Source organism: Psittacula echo (assembly GCF_963264785.1).
Source record: "Psittacula echo genome assembly, chromosome: 2".
Taxonomy (NCBI): Eukaryota; Metazoa; Chordata; class Aves; order Psittaciformes; family Psittacidae; genus Psittacula; species Psittacula echo.
The window spans coordinates 87,872,152-87,896,808 of NC_137737.1; the positions used below are offsets into that span (position 1 = coordinate 87,872,152).

A 24,657-nucleotide genomic window follows, 5' to 3' on the forward strand; every position below is an offset into this window, starting at 1 on the left:
AAAAGGACCAACTTTGGTGTTTTGCAGGTCCCCACCCATTATGGGTAAGTCACTGGTGACAATGATATCCTGTTTTCTTACCAAAGGTATTCCATCATTAAAATTATGGTCTTTGCCTTTAATATAAAATGTGCAGCACTAACTTTTAGGCAATACAGGCAGTTATATGATGTTAAGTTCATGCCTTTGGCAGGGGTGAGGGGAGGCAGGAGAAAGATTTGTGTATCTTTCTTCTGTTCTTCTCTCACAGCTGCACCTAGGGGCTGCTCTGACACTCGGCTGTCACGTTAAATTGAAGTTAGTAGTGACTAATCCTCTCGCAGAGCTTTGAGAAGCCAGCTCTGATTGAGTCTGTCAGCTTCAATAAGACAGAATTCTCACTCCCTTGGAGTAATGACTAGCTTGACTTGCATTCACCTGCAGACTTGACAAGGAGGCCAAAAATTAACCCTTTGGCATGATACATTTGATGAAATGGTTGTAAAGTCGGATTATTAGTGCATCTGTGCAACAGTGCGAAAGGCAAAAAATTAACAGTTACAGCTAAGCAAAAAAATAAAAATTAAAAAAGGTTTCTCAAGAACAAAGGAAGGAAAAACATTTCATACTTTTACAGCTGTGCAGCATTACAGCTCTTAGTCCTCCTGTAATTACATAAAAGTTACAAGTATCCTACTTCTAGATGAAGATGCATTTTAATGCGAAATACAGAAATCACAGGAACATTTTTTAAAGAGTGATTTAGAAAGCAAATAAAGCTGCAAAAAAGAATGATAATGTCATTTAAAAGCTTGTTGGTTTTTTTCTTTTTTTTTTTTTTTTCTTTTTGGACTGGTATAGCAAGCAATGAAAACACTGCTGTTTCGACATTGGTTTTCAGCAGAAACTTGTCCAAAAGTTTCTTAGCTAGGTACCCAATATTTATCTCCTATTGTAAAATTATTTTTCCCTGTAGATCTGATTTCTTCCTCTGGATCATCAGGGACAGGACAGCAGATGTAGATGAACTACTGGTCTGATCAAAAGTGACAATTCCTGTGTTGCTATGCTCTATTTCACCAGGACTGTTCCTTTAAAGTAAATGCAGAGCACTAACAGCTGTCTCTGGATCTGCAAAATTAGCGTTTGCTGTTCCATGTGAGAGAGCAGACTACAACCAACATCTTGTTATTGAGCAATAAAAGCCTCAGAACCTATTCCTCAAAATCTTTTAAAAGTTCCTGTTAGGAAAGAAATCATATTCATGTTTCCTCATACTAGGAAGCCTCCATGTTCTGTAATCTCTCTGATTCTCTAGCAACAGATGTTTGGTTTCTTTTCTTTTTATTTTAAACAACATAAATTCAGACAAAACCATTTTCCTATTCCAGATTAATTCATCATTACCTTATTATTAAAGATCTGTTGGCTCCTTCAGCCAACAGCTCTGATGCTCCTGCATCAAATTCAGGTAACTGTGGCAACTGAATGACTGAGAAAAGAATTGGTGAAAAGTAGTAATCCCACACTGGCCAGAAGGAGCCAAGATGTGCTTGTGAGCCTTCAGAGAAGCAAAAAGCTCATTTAGGTATCATGTGAACTGGAAAACACCAGTGCTGTTATTATTATTGCTTAGTGTTCAGATTCAGTGTCACAATCCAGACTTTTATAGAGGCTTTAGTTGCAAGCTCCTCTATTAAATGTGTTCTTTACCTAAAATAAGATACTGATCCCTTTTTAATGTCTGACTGAACAAGTGAGCCCTCCCAGCTACTGCAGCTCTTATGCTCTGAGTGCAGAGTGAGTTTTCAGGTTTCTGTTGGGTAAGGTCTCTACATCAATGAACTTGGCTCTTACAGAGATTTTGGGGAATGAAAGGCTGAAAAGGGCAAAAAGATCATGTTCAGCACAGAAAAAAAGAAGCAGACCAAGGCCAAGAGCAGTTAGGAAGCTGGCTCCCATGCAACCTGCTCTTACTTGTATCTGGCTCCAATTTGCCCAGTCTGACTGTAAGATTTTATAAATGAAAGTGTATTCTTTAAAAAATAAAACAAAACAATTGATTACTACTCTAATCTTCATCCATGATAGTAATTTATATATATATATATAATTTTTATTATTTTTTAAAGGACAGAAAATATACACACATATAAAATTAACTTGACAAGAAAATGTAATACACTCACACATCATATCCAAATGTCTTGGGAAATACCTTAAAACAATCCTCTTCATCAAAGCCCATCAAGCATAGAACATAATGGTCATTTTATATGACTGGGCAGCCCATTTGTTTGCCTTGACTGTGTACTTCCATACCCTAATATGCTCGAATATTATAAATGCTTCAGCATTTGAGTAATTTTTAAGGAAATTGTCTTAAGCTTCTTTCTTTAATATGCTTTGACCTACAAGAACTTTCTTCATTTTCTTTAAAAAATCATAAAGTATGTTAACTACAAAGATTATGTTCAATTGAGGTTACTTTGGTTACTGCTATAAAACATGACAGAAGAAGTAGGTCTCAGCTTTCTTACCTTAAGCCGAAAACAGACTAGTCCCAAGATAACTTCAGCACAGATCTCAAATCTTTCATCCTGACGGACTAAATGTTCAAATTGATGCGACAGCCTGACATGCTGAGAACAGAAAGACAGTATCTACATTGTAGAAATTTGATTCATCAAGAAAAAAGATGTGCTAAATTGTTTCCATCCTGAATCTCTTTTCTCTCTTAATTCTTCTCGTACATGATAATATTCACATATTGCCATCTGTTTATGTTAACTTACATCCCATTTATGACTTCCAGAGACCAGATTGAGTCGTTACTATATTAGTAGCTCAGTCTATCTTAGGCAATACTAGTCCGTTTCTTAATGAAACATTTCGGCACGGTTTTATATGATACCATATTAATAGCAAATAATTGTAATAATTCTTCTTTAGGTTTTCTACCACTGTTATTTTTGGCTGGGAATATCTAAAGAGTCCAAAAGTTATTATGGGGAAAGGGAGATATACAGACATACAGAGAAAATTATCAAAATTCCAGTGCAAAAATGAGCTGGAAAGAGACATTTTCTAAATAGTTTACTTAATATGAGAATAACTGTGAAGAAGGGGAGAACTTGCTTGCTCTTCTGACCTGGGTGCTCAGGTTCAGTTGAAAAGAAAGGTGATGGCAGCATAAGCAGAAAATAGATAGCAAACCTCAGCCAATCTGTTTACAATTACTGGGTAAAAAAGAGCGACATTGGACATGAAGCCAGAGCCATTATTTTGAAGCACAAGAAACTGGTGCTTTTCCAAAATCAAACAAACAGGAAAAAAATACCAACAGGCATACTAACAACCAACTGGGAAGTCTTAACACTCAGTCAGTGATGCTTGCATTCTCATACCACGTTTTACTTTCTTCCGAACAGAAAATTAATACAAAAGCACTTAGGAAAAAAGAACCCCTGCCTTCATCAGGTACCTTCAGTACCTTACCCAGTTCCCCTCTCTCTGCTGTCATCAGTTTACTCACTACTCTAAAAAAAAAAAATAATAATAATAAGACAACAGCAAAGCTATTAGAATTACAGTTTGTCTTCATGCCAGCCTACAAAAGTTATCAGCAACACCTAAAATGATGTTTAAAAGTTCCTTAGCTTTTATACATCTATGAGAGCAAATTAAGTTTGGAAAAATAAACAACTAAGCCCATGTCTTTTCTTGCTTTTGCACTTCGCCTTTCTTCAAGTTCAAGGAGAGTTATCAAACAAAAATTAAACATTTCACTTTGGGCCAGGGTTAGATGTAGAATGTTTCAGCTCACAGGAACTCTTTGCAAAAGGGCAAGAACAAGGCAAAAACAGAACTTACAGAAAAGAAAGTAAGAAAGAAAGTGAGAAAGTGAGAAAGAGAGAAAGAGAGAGAGAGAAAGGAAGAAAGGACAAAACCCAAACATATTTTGCAGTCTTAATCATAGCATTGTGATACTTGCTTACTTCTTAAAATAGAAAAACATTGTTTATATTGAATCAAAACATTGCTTCAAAATCGTATACTGGGCATACTGGTACCCTACGCAACCAGACAGTTGTTGTTACCACTTCCTCCCTGCTATTTGTTACATCCATTTATCATCTCCCTCTAAAATTAGACTGAAAGCTCTTCGAGTCAGGACTGAGACCAGTAAAATGCCCAATCCTTTCCAAGGCATTTGAATGTTCTGCTAATATAAACAGCATGAGTTTACAGCTATGAAAAGTGACCAGAAGTATCTGTAAACATACAGATGCTTGTATGCATATGTGCATGGAAAAGTATGTGAAATATGCATACGTGTTGCAATGATATTTTACTGTCTCCTCCTATCCTCATGTTCTATAGCCTTAACCAAACTGATGTCTGTTACACAGCTCTGCAAAATTTCACACTGCATACACTACGCCTTGGAAATCAAAGACATAAAACCCCTCATGTTTAATGAGATGAGAATTTCACAGCTGTTCATCTGAATGTAATCACAAACTGAATTTAACCAAAATTCACCTGGGTAGCAATGGAATAAAACAAAAATTGAAGATTTCGCTTACTGCAAGTAGTTTGTAAAAGAAAAGTCCAGACCCATGCTGTACATTTTATAGCAGGTATCCATGCCCACTTTTTGCACCAAAGAATTTTTAAGGAATTTTAAAGAAATAAAAGCAAGGAAAAATGAACGGTATTCAGTAAAACACAGATCAAAATTCTGAAAGTATTTTGGAGTCATGTCTTGATGCAAGTAATTTTATCTTTGAACATGTAGCAATAATCTGTAAAGCCACTGGGGGGCACCAAGTCTTTTAGATTTTGCAGAACTGGCAGGAGAGAAAGTGGAGATGTAACTGAAGTTTCACCTGTTTCACTCACAGAATCATTTAGGTTGGAAATGACCCATAAGATTGTCAGCCTCAACCGTTAAGGTAACACTGCCAAGCCCACCACTAAACCATGACCCTAAGTGCCATACCTATGTCTTTCAAATACTTCCAGGAATGCTGACTCCACCACTTCCCTGGGCAAACTTTGCTTAACACAACTACTGAAGGCCCTGCACATTTGACCCATCCATCACCTGCTATCCTGAATTGCTTTTACAAAGACTGTTGCAAGGAAAAAAATAATTAAACCCAATAAACGTTGTTAAGCTTGGAAGCTCAAACTCTGTAAGAGGGGCTCTGAACTATCACACCCGCCATCACAAATCAACTCACATACTGTTTCTAGCAAGACAATCTTTTTATCCTGTGAGTTCCCAAAGTGTAATCACAAGGACTTCGTTAGTGGCCTGAAAAGTCTTGGTATATAGGAACAGAATACTAGCCCTTCTTTTCACAGTGAAATTTAGCAGACTGAACAAAAGAAGCTTGTATGGAATTTTTGTGTATCACTATCTCAGGTAGATAATCATTGCTCTTCTGCAGTTAGAAGGGAAACAGGAAAGGGATCTAATTCATCTGGTTATTCAGGATTAAGGGAAGTGTCTTACATAATCACTAATAGGAGCAGTAAACTTACGAGGCATTAAGATGTGGTCCCTATTTTAAAAAAAATCTGTGTATTGATATGTATGAATATAACTATAACTACTTCTGCACTGAGGTGTATAAAATGAATTTCGATTTTTGGACAAAGCCTTCAAGAACTAAAATAGTTTTTGATTGAGCTTCCCTGAAGTGTCAGAGTGTATTAATATGCCTGTGCAAATAAGCATACCTGCCTAGCCTTTGTATTTTAATTCTTTTCCTCCTATAGATTTTGACCTCTGCCTGCCTTCACTTGCATCCCACTATACTCTGAAGGAAAATGCTGTCAAAAGAGTCTTCTCAACAGCCACTTGGACTGTGCCAGTCCCCAGCTGAAACACTATCTCTGCATTGCTGTTCTGCACAGTTTCTTGGTCTCTGCTGTTAAATTTTAATGGTATCCATCATCCTCAGCAAAGAAAGAAGGACACTGAACTGATTTCTTCTGATCCTGTGGAGGATTCATCTGAGCTGGAATGTTCATGGGGATCACATACAAAACTTCTAAATTTCTCAAATGACTTCTGAGCTCTTTGAGAAGGCTTAAAGCAACAAAGGAGTAATGGCTGGTCAAGCATTTTGCAAATGGGCCATTTGGGTTTCACATTTATACTGACTCTGGGTGTTTGGAATTAGTCCAGAAGACTGCTATTGTTGTTGGGTTTGCCCTCTCTGTACACCTCCTCTGATTTACCTACAAAATTTGTATTTTTGTCTCCCCACATCCTTCAGAGATGACTGTCCTCCTCCCCTTTACCACTGCTTTAAGACCTATACTTTGCAGTAAGTTGTGTGGGAAAAGAGTGCATAACTGGAAGGTTTGGAAAATAAAAAAAGTAACTGTATCTAAATCCAAGTCACACATTCTCATCTCCCAGGAGTATTTTAGTTCCCAAATGCCTTCCTCAGTACAAGCAATGCCAGGTTGCAGTGGTTATCACATCATTTTGATGCAGAGCTTAAGGCTGCAAACATAACAAACATCTTTTTCTTAAAACATCCTAGTAAAAAATTAAATTTAAGAAAAGAGAGACAAATAGGGGGTTTCTGGCAGTTTACATCCAGGAAAAAAAATGTTTGTGAAGAGACAGTTGCAGATATCTTTGGTCCTCCGTATAAAATCTTGTTAATCACACAGCGAATAGCTGGCTTCTTAAGGTTATGCAGTATTTTTCCCCTCTATGTCATGTTAGAAACTTATCACTATTGAAAATCTCAAATCACTTTGCAAGTAACACCTGGCACCCCAAAAGAAGCCTTACTCAAAGCCCATAAACACTGGTTAAATCTTCCTACAGTTTTCTAGGACTTAGGAGCAGAAGTGTCTTTTTTGGGAATTTCATAAACTCAGAACAGAACTGAAACCCTAGGTCCCGAATCTCCCAATAAGGCCCAGGCTTGTGTCTGAACAGGCATGCCTTAGTTACTATTGTATACTGTGGCCAGAAACAACATGTCTCACACACAGGTATGTTGATGTATGAAACCTGCGTGGTATACGACTGCATGCTACATCCCAGATGTAGGCAGCCCCTTCCCCAGCCCAAGGAGCTGTTTCAAATCTCCACTCTTCTGCCTGACTCTGTTGCCCTTTCCCTGGAGCAGCTCCTTAATAACACAACAGAGAGAGAGAGCAATTCTTCCCACTTCCCAGCTTCAGCCTCTCTGCCCTCCACTTGAAGGTTGCAATACCTGCTTCCACCACTGCTCCTAGATCTCTTATTCTACCTACGGCCACTCCATCACCCACTGTAAGAAAATGCAGCTTTAGAAATAATTCTGGCAACTACATGGGTTCCCTTAAAACACAGCTACACAAGTACACAAGATACAATACCAGCTATTCTTTTCAGGGCTGCCTTTGCCCACAATGGGAATATAAAAGCTGTTACTTGCAAGATGCTACAACATATTTAAAAGAAAGCAACTTTCCAGGGCCAAGCACTGGGATAAGCAATGATAAAGTTCAGTTAACAAGAGAAGTTAAATTCCAAATTACTTTTCATTTGGAAACTTGTCTATAGGTTTGAAAATATAAACCAGCATCAGGCTGGTTCACATACTTCATTACCACACTGCCAAAAGAAAAGTCATCACAATATAACTGGAACCCACGATAATTCCTAAGAAGAGAGGAAAATGTGCAAGATGTGAAACACATTTATTTATAATTGTTATTTTGCAGCTACTGATAGAACTTACAAACATGGCTGTGAACTCTCAAGAGATCTTAAATTCTGCTAGAGCAGAGAGCAAACAAAATGCAAGCATTTCTTGAAATTTAGCTTAAACAGAGAACTGCTACAGATAGAAGTCACTTTTTTTAAGAAAAGAGAAAAAGCTGCTCTGGAACCCACTGAAATGAATGAATATTAATCTGGGGAGAGAGGGCAGTGGCGAGGAGAAACTAACTTAATGGTTCCACTTTGACAGCTGTATACAGTGAGCCAAATTCTGCACTTAATTACCCCTCTTGCCTTTTCAAAGTTGCAAACATAAGGTCATAACTTATTTTTCTCTGTATACCAGGGAATAATTTAGTCCTCAATGAAATATTAAGCATACGCACCTAATTCAATAAGTCTTTGGAAACCTACCTGTCTGAGTTACTGTTACAAATAAAGGAACATATTAGGGTTTTTTTACTTCAGAAGAAGATTGATTTGCTTCGCCTTCCTGAACTGTGTTATCACAGAACATACAAAAACCTGGTCTTCAGCTATTGTTCTAAGAAAACAAGCACTTTTTGGCTGGACAGTCAGGGAAATATCTGGGAGACAAGGAAAGAGGGAACTTACAGAATGTAAATACTGACCTGTGGAAACCAGCCTGATAAAAGGCCATGTAATTGATATGAGGGTTCCAACCTAGTGAGAGATTAAGCCCTATTTAAAGTCTTGGCATCATGTTGAAATAATTGCAGTCTCCAGAAATCTAACCTGAGAGAGAATCCCACTAGAAACTGTAACGGTAGCCTAGTGAAGTGCTGACAAACCTTGCCTCAATTTTTCATCAGGAGGGTATATATCAGATTGCCACAAGGATGACAGAACACCAAGATCACCACTGTTGTCAAAATTTATTTCTGAAAGCCTCATTAAGGATAAAAACCTAATTTTGATATATGTCGAGTCAGCTGAAAATTATAGTGTAATAAGAATGAGAAGCAAAGAAACCTTTCCAAATTTAAAGAGACTTTCTCATGCAGTGATTTTACAACAGTGGAAAAAGCCTTTCTTAAGAATTAATCTGTTTAGTACCACAATAGAAAGGAATGTGTGTCTGCAGGAAGCTTGCTATACTAGTACCAGACCTTTAGATAATGGATATTTTTGTAAATATTTAGAGCCACGTCATGGATCTCCCCTCACTAGAAGTTTCCCTAAACTTCATAAAGATGAAAGGTACGCTTGAATTTGACTTTACTGCTGCAGCGGAAATATATATGTAATTTAGACTGGCGCCAGATGTGGGGTTTAGTGATAAAAACCGCCTTCTTTTTACATCAAGAATAAACTTAGTACTTACAGCAATCTTAACAAACTGTAAATTGTACATGTTCTTTTTTCTTTTCCCTAAAAAGATGTATTTTAAACAGGAAACAAAGAAGGAGCAGAGGTAGACATGCCCAATAAGTTACTGTGTCCCTCAGTCATAATCTAAACATGCTATCAATGCATGGCATGCACATTAATAAAATAAAGAAGTAATGAATAAACATGCTTTTCCACAATAAAATTATGGATGTGCTCTGGCTTAATTTGAGAGGGAACTATGGTCCCACATTACAGAAATTCCAAACTCCTAGACTTGTCTTCCCTAAATTTTAACACAAAATGGATGAGTTTTGAGCCTGCCACGATATGAAATTGTGACACTACATGGGGCAAGCGAGCAGCACCCTGATAATATGAGCTGGGTAAAAGCAGTTTCCTGTGCTTTCTGATGTGTCCATAAATCATGGAAATTAGGTAGGTAGCCCACTCCTTTTCCCTTGCCATCCCACCACAGGTTACCAAAGAAAGCAAATTCCAGTCACCTTGCGGATGTGCTCCTGCAGTCCTGTGACTCCATACATCCTCAGCACGAACCAGAGCTTCAGCGAGCGGAACCTCCTGCCCAAGGGGATTTGCCAGTGCTGAAAGCCAGGGAGAAGGGAGAGCACCCACGTTACAAGTCACCACTGCAGTGATACTGCAGAAACTGTACATTCTACAACAATTTTGAAGCGTAATACGTTGCCATATCTTACAGGCAGTTGGTAGGGGTAGGTCAGATAATTGTAGAAACGTCTATTCCTGGTTAATGCCCTGGGGATACTGGTTAATGCTCAAAATTTTAAAATTAAAATTGGAAAAGGAGGTTGGTGTCAGAACTGAAAGGTCAAACGGCAAATCCGATTTCCTTTGTTCATCCTGAATTCTCCTCAAAAGCTTTAGAAAAATATCTATCTTAGAAGCTTGTGTACAGTGGCTTGTTTGCCGTTGTGGGGCTATCATCCACAATGACAGGCCCACCTTCCATTTCAAAGCAACTGTGTTTCTCTTGGTGAAAGACTGAAACACTTATGCATTTTTTTAAAACACATTATTCACCATTTTAAGCAAAAGCCACAACCTTTTAGGACCTTTCTTTCTGCTGTCTAAACACTGAGATATTGTACCTGCAAGGCGTTTTCTGCCTTCAAATAGATTTCAAAAATAAGGTTTAAAGTTTCAGTCTGAGGAACATTAAAAACTTAGCAAGCTGCATCCTTTCTGGAAACAAACATAAGGTTTTGATAGTGAATAGGGTTTATGATAGCAATGGAAAATATAAGTCCTGAAAATAGCAGTATATACAAGTAATAGTATTAGTTATTACATCGATGCTGTACTTACCCGATAATCTGTTATAAGGCCTGGAAATTAAAGGAAAAATGTTCACATTGCTTCATCACAACACACAAAGCCAACATTCATTCTAATGTTCTTGAAACAGCTGTATCTCAGCTATCCTTTATGTTTGCTACAAACTTCAGCATCATCAGGGTCAATAGGATCACATAATAACTAGTAGGATACTTGGGTGCATGCTGAATGAAGGTGCTTGTAATAAGCTTCATTCCTTAGCATGTTAGAATATACCATTAGCAAAATAAACAGTTTACAAGAGAAGAAACACAATTTTTCTTTCTGTTGTACCGCAGACACTGGGGAGAGGTGGACTGTGTTGGTTTTCTTCTTATAAGGAAAAAGTACCAAAAGAACCAGCTATTATTGATTTTGTTTTAAACAGTTTGCAGAATCCCCAGACTCACTTCATCACTCATTTTCTGCTGTGAGATGTCACCAGCTTTACTCTAGTGAACTGTTAGCACTTTTTTAAATAATCCATTTCTAACTGTCTTTTCAACTCATTCTTATATTTGTTGCTAATGCTTCAGCATGTCTAACAAGTGACTGGAAAATTTGACTCGGAATTCATCTCGTCCTGTTTGGAGAATAATAGTCCGCATTTTTTTATGGCTTCTTATTTGATGTAGTGATTGACCAAGCCACAAAGCAGCCCAGGGAGGCAAGTAGAGGGCATTATTAGTTATCTTTTATAGAAGCACACAGAGAGAAGTTGCATCTACCTTTTCTTTGAATAAGGTAATTAAACTGACTTCACAGTAAATTGTAACATAAAACTGAATTACTTGTAGTAAGACAGTGACAGAAATTAAACTGACATAAAATTTAAAGCACTTCTTTAGGAAAATGTAGAAGCATCTGCTTAGCTTTCTTACTCTGCTTCATTATTCTGCAGTGGAGTATAAGCCTCATATGAAAGCATTTACCTAAATTCCATGGGAAAGTGCTGTCAGAGTGCTCGTGGAATTATGAACCACAAGGTTCTATATAGAACTGTAGCTTCTGAAGTTGTCCAGTCTATGTCATTTGCATAATTCTCAGCCTTTATATTTTCTAGGAATTAAAAAAGACTGTATTTCCTGTGTTACAAGCTCTCTTGTAAATGTTTTCTCATCTACACAGCCAAAACATATGAAAAAACAGGGTGTTTCCTCCCTGCAATGTAAAGACATTTGGTTCTTTAACCTGTTACTAGGTTATTTGCCAGATAAAAAAACCGCACACAACAACCAACAATCATTAACCTATTCCTGGACTTCACAAAATGAACATGGTTGTCTCAGCTTGGTATTGAGGTAATTTAATAACATTCATATTCTTCTGCATTGTAGCAGCCATTTTTGTTTGATAGCTGCAAGACTGGTAGCAAAGAGAGAAAAGCAACTGGTGACAGATAAATAATCCTACGCTCCTGAAAGGGGCTATGTCTAATGATCCACAACAATGCCTTTCACAAGCTGTGAAGCAGAATACAATCAATGATTAGTCCTTGATTACAAGCCTTGGTCTTACATCTGTATTTAACCAGGAGGAGTAGCATTGTGGGAGCATACATGGCATTCACAATAGAGTATAAAGCTGCATTCTTCTAACACTGCCATTAGGATTTGACCTATATCCTGGGTTGCCAGGCAAGCTAGTACAATCTTCCTGGTGTGATGATGCAAATCACATAAAATTATAATTAACGACAAAATAAAGACTTTCCCCTTGGGGGCACACATAATTGCCATATGGTTATTAAGAGTAATTGCTCACAGATAGAGATATTTTTCCGCTCATTTAAATTCTTGAGTGAGAGATGAGCAAATTCAAAAATGCTACTTCATTTGCCTTGTAAACCATTATAGGAATTCTCAGACCTGAGACATACTCAAAAAATAAGACCCTCCACTAGACAAGTCACATTTTCTTATGCTGATATGTCATAAATCCCATAGGGATCAATAGGGACTGTAACAGCACAGCACCTTTGCAGATTTGACTAAGTTTATTGAAGGCATAGTTGTGGATTGAGTTTAACAGCTTAACTATGGGCATTTGCATTTGAAAAGTGTTGTCCAGGTCTTTGGAAATATCAAGTGGGAATAGAGCATAGAAAGATTTAGTGTCACTAGACTGCTAGTAATCAGTTGATCTCTTTGAAATCATTACGTCCAGATCACATTACATGTTATCACAGCTTCTGCAGGTAAGACAAAGGCTGAACAACTTTTTATCCAACTGAGCAGATAAAGTTTTCACATCAACTGAAAGGTGGCCTCACTGAAAGCACCTAGTTTTAAGAGAGATTTGATTTCCTTCTAGTGTTATTTAACATCTGGAAGACCCACAGTTCTTGTGTCAGCACTGTCACTTGTCACAGGAACATATTTTCAATTAAGTTAAGGTTGGATTTTTTCTCCTGAAGTGTTTTTTGTGTACGTTAAGTAAAAGCTGGTGACTAGAGTGTTTTTTCTGTAACTCGTATTTTTCATTTAAAAAAGAAAAAGAAATATTTTCTTAACAATTCTAGCCTTTGGAGAGTGAAGCTCAGCTCCAGAGTTATTGCATTTTCCCGTTTATTGCACTGCTCTATATTTGCATTGCTTGCAAATGTAGAAAAGGAATAAAATGCAAAATTTCTGCCAGTTCAGGATTAAGGCACAGGAATCCATTTTTTCCTAGGGCTTTTTAATGAATGGTGGAATTCTGGATGGTTTTGATCTAAATGTCAGAAAGTTCATAGACATAACAGAGAGAAGATAAAAGTACTCAAGATACACTTCTGAACACAGATCAGCACCAGCAATTCCAGGAAAAATATCAGATAGAGTAAATGATAGGAACATCTGCATGTGATTTACCCTCTTGAGAAAGTTATGAGGGAACTTGCACCATGTGTTAACACTGCACTGTTGGACCTTCTTCACAATTAATCAATTAATAACTGAATGTGTAAAAATGGGCATCAGGATGTCAAGTTCCAATCTGCAGTTGCTAGGTATATGCAAGGAGCAGCACTAATTCACTAAGAAGCTTTGTACAGGGCCTAAGATTTGTAAGTTCTTTGTAAGCCTTTTGTGACAAGCTTTCACGAGCATTTTCTACAAGACAGATAGCCTGCATTTACTGACTCCTCTACAGTCAATCTAAGAACATGAGAGCAATAGGATAAGATCACTCAAAATAGAGCACAGATATGAAACACAGTTCACCCCTTCCCTGAGGATTCAGGGAATGTTTGCTCCTGACATGGGTTTTTGAAACTGAATCAGAGCTCGCACTCTTAGCTAAGAAAAAAGGTTGTAGAGTACAGAAACTTTAAAACCAAATCAGATCTTGAAACCATTCTGAACAAAGGTATGTTGGGGAAGGCAGGTTAAGGGACTCAACACACAGCACCCAATAATATGTTTATCTGACTGCCAAAAGATCATTAATAAATTTCTCAACACTCCTACAAAGAGTCAATAGTGAGTCTGGAGCTGGGGAAATCCTAATAAAAAGTATTAATATAATGCTTTATAAAACACCTTTCCCTCAACTGCTTTTTATACTAACTAAAATCTCACCAGACATGTGTTTGCGCTTTAACAAGCTTAACTCCCTAGGACACTCTGAAGATGGAAATAGGCTCCTAAACAACACAGGTAGTCTTAAGAATTTCAGTTTTCATCTTGAGTCCTTCTTTCCATTAAATATCAATCTGCAAACAAAGTAATAATAATCTCACTTAATTATAAAGTTACCAGACTCCTGATGCTGATGCTGCAGGTACAGAGGTTCTAATTTAAAGGCACCTGTTAAATCTGATGTTTTCTTCACCCTGCATAAAAGAAGAAAGACATCAGATTGAGAAATCTAAGAATTAAAATTGAAGGGATTAAATTTCCACCAGAAGCGAAGGCAAACTGAATGTGTTTAAACTGGCGCATTTCCTGAGCACAGCCTGTGCCATTTTCAGTGCTTTTTCACAGCCATATCAGTACTGTACTTACAAGTAGTTAAGTGTAAGGCTCAGCAGGAACGGGCAGCATGACTGCACGATTGCATATTTAAAAACAGACAAGAAACAGACACAGAGGATCTTTTTATGGTGATAGACACTCACACCAGAATGTGAGACTAGCTGAAGCAATGCTAATGTTTGCAGTCAACAGAAGTTGCTTTGAAATTACTGCAGTACAAAGCGTGTGTGGGAAGAGCTGTATCTTCCTAGACACCTTGCATAGCCATGAGGAGGCTTTATGGATGCTGGCCCTTGTCTCTCCATGCTGCAGTGGTAGCAACTGGTAGGGATGAGCCACCGGGTCAAGACTCAGGCTTCCCTCTTGTACCATCCTGCCCTTAGTTGGATCCAATATACAATAACTGACGAACATACTACAGCACAATGTAAAACTGAGAAGCATACTTTACGATTGCCAGCTAGTGCATGGTGTGACTATACTGAGGTTCAAAGGCCAATGTGTCCCTTTTAGAGAGAATCAGCTATGTTTTCCAGGAGGTAGTAACAAGATTTTCCTGGTTTATGCTTCACTCTATGTGTAAGACTGACTCACCTCCACAAATGCTGGGGTTTACAGAGGCAGAAGAAGAAGATACCAGAGATCAAAAAGGGAAAGACTGTAACAACATTATATTAGGCCTATAAATATATTACAAAGTAATAATTATGTCAACACACAGACAAGCTAAATGACAAAAGTCCAAACATTTTATGATTTTCTGTGCATCTCTTCCTGGGTTTTAATGTTTCAATGTAAAATTGTAAATGTCTAAGTAAAAATGTAATTTCCAATATTTTAGTGGGTATGTACAAATGCACAGGACAAAACATAATCCCACTGTCATCCACATCTAGACTGCGTTCATAAAACATCTTATTCAAACAAACAAAAAACCTTCCTCTCACTAATGGTTAGGAAAGTACAAAGTTTTACAGTTATGTGCTTGCCTTCGGGTATGGAAAGTACATAGCTGAACATAAGTAAGTTTATGTACATGAAAAAAGAATAAAAGATATTCAGAATGCTCTCAATAAAAACAATAACTTATTTGTGTGCTGGAAATGTCCTGTAGACAAAAGGAAGAAACTATTAACTGAAAGCAGGTTTAATCACAGTAAATATTTTTAACAAACCCTAAGTTGTTCTACATGAGTTTATTAGACATATTTGATTATTTGATATATTCATGTTTCAGTAGTTTTCATTCTGTACGCAACTAATCTGAGTTACAAGCAAGAACATTTATTGTCTTGTGAAAACTTCATTTCGTCTCCTGTAATATGCCATGTTAAATGGAACAGATAACTATTTTGCAGGAATATCTAGCGTAGAAGACACAAAAATGCTGCCATCTTGGACTTCCTTGGTGATGTTACTGCTATTTTAAAAAGTGGTGTCTGTTCCATCTGGGGACTTCACAGGTCTTAATCTGGCAACCATGAGAAACCATCAGAAAGAATTACTAAAATAAATCCAAATCCTGGACATCAATGCATAGGAACCAGTGAAGTTGCACCTCTATACTCCATGTCTAGATTTCACCCTATGTATTTACACTTTTTGCAGTAAGTGCTTGTGTGGTCTGGTAATGGACAGATGTGGTGTTCTTAACTTTCTTGGCAACTACCCCTGGTTGACTGAAGAATTGTGAATATATATATTTTAAAAATGTCTATGATAAGTTAGATGTTTTTTAAAGCTTGATGTTACACTAATAGATCTATTAAGATCTAACTTGAGCAGCAAAGATTCATATATTAAACACTGATAGTACAAAATGCGCAACAAAAGTCCTGGTGAATAAAAGCAGTGAAAATCTCTGAGAAGTTGCTTACTTGGATTGTACATCTGCAGCTTTCAACAACCTCTACTCTACTCTACTCTACTCTATTCTATCCTATCCTATCCTATCCTATCCTATCCTATCCTATCCTATCCTATCCTATCCTATTCTCACTCTATTCTGCACATTTTAAATGATAGCTATAAGAACCGAAAAGATTATTTCATTTTATAAATCAACAGGAAAAATTCAATTCCACCTACAGATAAGCATTTTCTTTAAGCACCTTCCTTCCAAATACTTAAATAATCTTCCTACACAAAAGTTAACCCTTAAAACCTGAAAGAAAGGCAAAAATATCAGGGAACACTATTACTTTCACTATCTCTGAAAAAAAGAAACTTCTTCCTATTTTGTAATATTCCAGAGTAACAATCACTCAGGTCAAGCAAAACTGACTGGTAGTTTCAGGGCAAAGTCTCTAAAGGACACTAACATTTGAATATGAAAAATATACCACTCCTGAAGTGACTGTATTCATTTCCTTTATATCCAAAATTGACTGCTATTTTCTGTACATTGAGAAGTCTGAGAATATTTTACAAAAGGTTTATAATGAAATTGCCTCCAAATGACATCAGTGCTACATATTACATTGAGTAGTTTATTACCTTACAGTAGTTTAATTACCTTACAGATCTAATATCTAGATTATCTTCATCAACTTACAAGGAAAAGAAATGGGAGTGTTTATTGGGAGAAGTGCTGAGGAGCCTGTGTGATTTAGAAGCCTGCCTGTTGATGGAACTCGGCTTAATTTGATTCTGAAATGGTGTTCTCTGTTTACTGAACTCTTTTTAAATTATTACTATTACAATATCATCATTTATGCTTCTTGTGGATCCTAAGAGGACTGTTTATCTTTCATAGTTATTTTTTCTCATAGGTTCCTTCATCCTTTATTGCTACATTTCACCTTTTCCAGCAGTGTTGATAAGAGAAGTGAATCTGGGACACAGGCCTTAGAAGTAGTTGAATGATGGATTTGGCTTCAAGTCAAAGAGTTTAACTGTAAATGTATACTTATTATTACATTCTTATTAAATGAATAACACCTATACATAATAAATGCCTTGCTGAAATAAAACCTGAATGGCTGTAGCTGCGAGGTTTTTTGCTTTGAGTAATGAGACATGTTGCAAGGTCTCTCGAGATTCCTTGTAATGGAATCTTCCTACCTTATGAAAACAAGGATTTTATGCAATGGGTACCTAAGAAAAAGCAAAAAACAAAATGTAGAAAAATACTTTCTAAGTCTAAAGTTTAAGCTTTTCTAGGAAGACGCTAAAATTGCCTGAGATACGAACATGAATTGACAGACAGTGTGATTGTATATACGTTGGTTTTCTGGAAAGAGAAGTAAAACACTTTTAACATAGTTCCACAGGGTTTTTGGGAAAACAGAATTAATGAGAAATTAAACTGGTGGGGAATAGACTCTGGCCCCAGACTGCTCTACAGACTGCACAGAATGACAGTGCAGTGTCCGATTTCTGAGTGGCTACTTAGTTAACATCGAGGGATGTGAAAAAGAAGGGAAAAAACTAGCAAAGGAGTTTCATCTTCTTATTTCCATATACAGAAAGAAACAGATAATTATGGGGTGCTTATAAACTGGAGTCTGGATTAATCACTGCCACTAATGATGACTCAGCGTCAAAATGGAAGCCATTTGCTCTAAGGAAAAAAAAAGAAACCCAACATAATGTCCTGGAATATTTGAAGTGCCTATGTCAGGAAAATGACTAAAGTAGAAAATGTAATGTCTTATCTGAATAATCTGCATACCTGTGGAAAAGTCAACTTTGCTGATATTAAAAGATATTAAAAGACATTAAAAAGATATTAAAAGGATATTAAAAGAGCCAAAGGTGAACCAAAGGCAACTGAGTGATCACTGTCTCACATTTATTCTTTTAAACAAGGTGACCTTCTTATAGATGATGTTTTAGAGTATTCTTTCTAATGATTAGTTTTTCCTTCTTTTTGCAAATTTTTTTCTATTATAACTGAAATTAATGTTCTCATTTATTTTGATAAATAGTCCACATTTACTGAATAGCTATTTTGCTAGTAAGTATCATTAGCAATTATACTGGTAGACACTAGGTTCTGGAGATCCAGGTTGGGACACAACAGAATCATCTTCCATGGGATGCTTTTGTTACTGCTATTATTACTGTTATGACCTTTTGCTTTGTTTCAAAGTATGTCCATGGATTTCTACTTTGGCATTCTTTTTATATCAAAACATTGTCTCTGCTCTCATCTGGGGAAATTGAAATTCAGTGCATTTAAAAAGGCATTTGAGAGAATGAAGGCTCAAAGAAAAAGAAATTTTATTGAAAATAAGAAAAAGCTCTGTTTGGCATGCTCTTCATTGCATTAACATCCTTAAATGATGTTTTTTCATGTATGTTTTAAACAGTCCCAAAATGGAGCAAGTATGAACCTGCAGACTTTTCAGGATTTCTCTTGGGAACATAATGCAGAGCTCAGGTCTATTTCAGAATTTTACTTTTTTGAAACTTACATTAAAAGAGTAAATTTTGTAAATAATTTACAAAAGTCAAAGCTACCCAGAATTCCTCATTCAATAGAGAAATGTAAATAAATGTCTACTGCTAGAAAGGCAGACTAATTTAACATGTGACTTTTGTCCCTTGTAATGTTTCCTTTTTACTGTAATACTTACCACATAGCAGAGCAATCAAAATTCACTAGGAGCCATTTATGAGGATTAAAGTTAAATGAATCTGCAAACTGAGAATGGATAAATAAAAAACCAGAATTATGAAAGAGAAAAGGATCCATGTGCTAATGATACAACTGCCAAATTGTCTGAGTACACCTTAACTAAGAATGATTCCTGGATTCGGTCTTTATTGCTAATGTTCACACTGATGTTTCACCTTACTAACTATTGTAGCTAAACCTTCATTTATCTTGGGGATGGAATTCAGGTTAGGTGTGCAGCTAGGCTACTGATATTATCAACATTTTGAGCATTTGCTAACAATTATACTTTACAGATACAGATATTATGGAAAAGTATATAGATTAGTGTAAACTAAAAAAAATCTGCATACTCAGGAACACCCACTGTGGCTCATATCTCAATTTTCAAGAACATTTCACTAAGCTTTATATTTCCGAGAATATTAAACATATACACACAAAATTCATGTATAAAGATAAATGATGTATTTACTTCAGAATCTCCTATTACGTTAATTCATAAAATTACAACTGAACAGGAAATTACTTTTTTTTTTCTACTGTCAGGGTATTTTCTTTTAGTAGAAGTCACTTTTATCTAAGTCAAAAGAAAAAGCGACACAGAATAAGCATTCACAATACATATTTGTACATCATATAATAGGCGTATTTTACTCGATGTATGTTTAAGCATAGCATCAGAGGAAACCCACATAGGTAAGACGGTCATCATGTAGAACAGCTTTGTCAGTGTTTTACATTTTAACAAAGGCAGAAACCATCTGCCTTAAAAAAGAGATGGGGCCCTAGCCGCACCAGTGTCTGACTACTCCATATAGCACTTTTCTGTTCTCATTTGCTTCTCATAACCTCCCGTGTCATTTGTAAACAATTAATGATTGCTCTAATAAGATAAGATTGTCTGTCTCTCCGTCTATCCATACATCTATCTAGCTATCTCCCTGTACTGTGTAAGGTACAAAACCTGTTCATAGTTGTTAAATATTTACTCTTACGACAAATGCTGTCCCAGACAAGGGATGCAGTTTCATTTTCTTCAGGAACCAATAACAGTAATCTAAAAAATATTCCCCCACAGGAAATTACAACAAGCTTCATTTGCTGATAAGAGACAGAAAGAAATGCTTTATTTGTAAGGGGGTTTTCCCCTCCTCTTCTTCATTAGTCGCTACCTATCAGTGCTGTGTTTAAACTTCTGGCTTTACCAAACAGTAATATTTTCTCCACTGACGTGGAAGACAAGGACTTATCTGACTGTCTGAGGGAAGCAGCAGGAAATTGAAGTATTCTTATCTAAGCAACTGAATGCCAAGTAGCTCAGCAAGGGGAGGGAAAGGAACAGGAGTGCTGTTGGGGAAATATTTCATTTAGCTGTCTTGGTTATTAAACCCTGTCTGTTTGAGATACAGCTACTGGCTGTGACTTTCAGGATATAAGCTAAAAATTGGATGTATCCTTTCTTTTTTCTTTCTTTTTTTCATTTTTGTGTAATGTTATAAATGTGCCTTCTTGGATATTTGGGGAAAAGTTCCTCTTTCTATTTTGTAAAACACTTTGTTTCACTACTTTTGATCCACTACTACTTGCTATTCTGAATGATATACTGTGGTAACTATCATACTCCCAGAACAAAGCAGCAGAAATTACATAAACATAAGCAATGTAATTGAACATACAAGGATTCGTAGTGCAAACTGAAGTGCAGTGCACTCAAAGATTCTAGAAGAGTCATTAATGTGGGACGCATAAGAAACACACAAATTCTACGGAAGAGAAAGGTTTTAGCAGGCTGCTAGAGAAGAAACACTTTACTCACCTCCACTCCGTTTAAAAGATGCCTGAATTCAGGGCAGATGAATGCGCTCCCAGCATAGGCTGCATCAATATGCAGCCAGATATTTTCCTTATTACCTAAAAAAAAAAAGCAATTGAATGGGAAATAAAATTAAAGAGCAGATTAAAAAGCCCTATTCATTTGCATGAGCCAAGTGCCTGAGAGATTTTTCTTTGCTATTATTTTCCCAACTTAAAATTGAATTAAGAGATTAAATGTTTCTACCATCTGGGTTTCTGTTAATACATAAAGATGTATACATAACATATTATTCTTCCTCCACACTTCTACAGAAATAGAGTCCTTTCATGTCTAGGTTTTATCTTATTAATATTAAGCAACATAAAATACTAAACAATTTTGATTTAAGAACCATTATAAAATGCACTTTAAAAATATGTATCTAGAGGTGTAGTTATCCTTTCTATAGCATTAAAACTATCTACATTGGCAAGAGGAGCTAGAGGCTTAGCTGTGCTCCCCACTTCTAACTCATGAATCACGAACACGTTTTTAAACAGTATTTTCTGTGTATTGATATATGTGCATGTTCATGCTTTTGAACTATGTGCAGCAAGCTGTTTATTTCACGGACTGAGACACGCAAGAGGAAGGACTGAAAGGTTAAGGAAGTATCAGTTTTGATTAGTCACTGAATGGTTTCTGCAGAAATATTTAAGCATTTAAGCCTCTTATGTATCCTCTGTAATTTAATATTCACATTCTGCTACAGATCACCTCTATTAATGCAAATGGTAAGAATTCTGGTCTATAAGTTGATGACTGAAGCCCACATAACATCTTTACACTGGTCATCAAATAATTCTGATGGGTATTTCCACATGCAGAGGTGTATCAATTCAAATCCAATTGGGCACCAAGTTCATGCTGGAATGTGCATACCTGTGAACTACATTTTATTTTTGCATGAATATCTGGAAAAAGCTAATAAAATGTTATTCATAACATCCATGACTTAGGTTTATTTGAAAACGTGTTCAAAGTCCAACTGATTATGTATTTTTAAACATACTTGGGAAGGGAGAGGGAGGATTAAGGAGAATATATGTGGATTTTTGGTGCATATTTCTCTGCTTTTGTAGTCATTAGAACCAAACAGAAGCAAAACTCCTGCTGCACAGGATAATCAGAATTCAGCTTTTCCACGTTCTTGACCATGGCTCTAGATGCACTTGCAGGTGAAAGGACTTGAAGAAAAATGTTACAAACTGAAGCACTGAGTGTTCCAAAATACTCCCCACCCAGAAACCTTTGATGCTATGTCCTCTGTACACTTTAACAGTTTGAGAGCTCAAGCTTGCTGCTTGACCTAATATTAGAAGGAAAACTGTAACTGAAGGTCTCACCTCTAAGTAGCCTTATTGAATTTGGACACTGATGCTGCACAACGCCCTGGAAACGACTCAGCATGGCTTTAACTGGTATCTGCAATTTTAGAAAGTAGCAGCAAAGACTTACAGATAGGACCCAGTTCTAACAGCTTGTCAAAGGAGCAGCAAGATGTGGTTCCAAGTGTTGCACAGAACTGCAGAGCCAAACACACAAAGGCAAAAAACCAAAATATGTTACAGCAAAGAATAGTATCAAATGAAAAAAAACTGTCTGCAAAGGCAACAATAAACAGAGAGAATAGGTGATATAGGGCAAAAGAAATGGCTTTTAGCAGCCAACAACCATCCTTCAGGGGAACTCTTGAGAATCAATTCTTTCAAAGCTCGCATAGGCATCTATTGAAACAGATGAATGAAATCAAATGTTCATCTAAAATTGACGGACAAGTAATGCAACACAGTCACAGTATTACATTAATGCTATATTTTATATATTTCCCATGTGTTCCACATGCTTATCATGTGGCCCAGTACTAACCTCACGTACACAATTATCACCATAATGATTTGCAGTTCGTGGTCTATAAGCAAGCTCTGAACTTGATCAGCTTAAAGGTGCTTGGAAGTGCTGTTGACAGAACGAATCATAAAAGGTTGCTGTTTGAATTAAAGAGCCATAGCTCTGTAACAGACTTGTAACTGCTTTGTGCTCAATGGATCTGCAGCCTGGGACCTATTCACTGGTAGCATATTAGGTTTGCAAGATACATTGCCAGAGAAACATTTTCTCCCAGATTCATCCCAAAATACCAGAAACATCCTTTCTTTATTCAGTTAATGCCTCCTTTAATGTATCCTGCTGCATTATCAGTGGGCAAAAGGCAGAAGCAACATAAATACTGTATTTTCACAGTAAAAAAAGAATATAACTAGGTGAAAATGAGCTATGGTAACTTACTGGGAATATGCAGCTAGAATTATAACTCCCAAAAAACAACTACCAAGTGCATATAAACTGACATTATTTGATTTTTCATTGTTACATTTATGCTTTAAACACTTTGTCTCCTTTTTGCAAGTGCTAATAAAGACTGGGTTTGATTTCTGCCTTGTTCTGGATTTTTATACAATAGAAGACACTTCATAGGCTAAATAGGCAAATAAAATATACTGGGTTTTAGTTAAGAGTATTAAGTACAAAGTAATTGGATCATTTATCCAAGGTCACACACAACCATAATACAGCCAGGACATATCTACAAATATGTGAAATCCAGAATTTGAGGGGTTTATTTTTGTACTTCTGGTTACTTTTTCTGCCAAGTACACTGCCAATGCACTATCTTCTGCTTTCACTGTTTTTCCCTACATATCTGCAAGTAGCCACATTTTTTCTGTTGTGTGTCCATATCCGTCAGTAAACTCATGGCAAGACCTATAAGAAGACAAAGGAATATCTAGATATCTATCCATCCACGAGACCTTTCAAGAAAAAAACATACTGTCATAGCAAAACACAGGTATGATTACGCGTTAAAACTCCATGCAGTGCAGTTTTGGGTCACAGCTCCATACTGAGTACATACACAGAGCCTTTGGGTTCATTGCCCTCCCTTGTAGAAGGAGCGATACCATGAGGGAAAGTTTCCAGTGATTCCTTCTCTGCACTGGACTTCTCTGGCCCATCCAACATGCCAAGTAATCTTCTCTTTCTAAGCATCTGTTTAGTTTGTCCCGGACAGTAGGTTTTCCTGCTCTACTATCTGTCATTGCTACGTAGTTGTGGAGCTGCTGCAGAATGGGGACGTGCTGCAGATGACCAGCTGAGAGCTGCAGCTGGGGACAGGGTGGACTTTTGGCCTGTCTGTTACAGTCATCATGATGTGAGGAAGCACTCCTTTAGTAAACGATTTTGCTCCTGTTTGTGTTACCTGATGTGGCCTTATCTGCTTCAGCTTTTACTCTATCTCTAGCACAAGCTTTCTACTTCTGAGAAAAATAATTCCATGTTATTATGGCATTAGCAAATTGTTTGCCTAAATCCTATCATCTGTTTTAGCCTAATACCATGTTTCACTTGCCAAGTGTACGCTTTTTTCTTGTTCTGGCTTGGACATTCACATGCTGTCTCTCCTGCATTTCAATGATACTTCTTTAATTCTAGGGGTTCCCATACTCAAACAACAGCAGCTTTTTAAAGGAGGGTGTTTTTTCCCTCTTTTTAAAAAGACGATGCACATTTGCACTAAGCATTTCTCCTTTAATTAAACAGAATGCTTGATAGCTACCAATATTTTGCCCTTTATTTGTTCCCTAGAACACTCATCCTCATTCATAAATTGTCACCTACTTTCAAGATAGAGATTTTATTGCCTTTTCACTTCTACCAGCTGTTGGATATTGAAGACTGTTACAAATCGTCTACGGTTACATCTTGAAGCAGGTCCTGTGCACATCTCAGA

General features: G+C 36.8%; 1 protein-coding gene across 1 annotated transcript in view; it reads right to left on the minus strand.

The window, feature by feature from the left end:
• The window catches only part of FIGNL1 (fidgetin like 1), a gene marked incomplete at its 3' end in the record, with an annotated part of 58,392 nt that overhangs the window by 13,309 nt on the left and 20,426 nt on the right, over positions 1 to 24,657 (minus strand). The window contains exons 6-12 of the mRNA XM_080609688.1: positions 22,323 to 22,389; positions 20,826 to 20,920; positions 18,966 to 19,033; positions 14,167 to 14,243; positions 10,421 to 10,440; positions 9,580 to 9,678; positions 2,520 to 2,621 (exon numbers count right to left, since the gene is read on the minus strand). Of these exons, the coding sequence (XP_080465814.1) occupies positions 2,520 to 2,621; positions 9,580 to 9,678; positions 10,421 to 10,440; positions 14,167 to 14,243; positions 18,966 to 19,033; positions 20,826 to 20,920; positions 22,323 to 22,389 (528 nt within the window). The remainder of the gene's footprint in view (positions 1 to 2,519; positions 2,622 to 9,579; positions 9,679 to 10,420; positions 10,441 to 14,166; positions 14,244 to 18,965; positions 19,034 to 20,825; positions 20,921 to 22,322; positions 22,390 to 24,657) is intronic.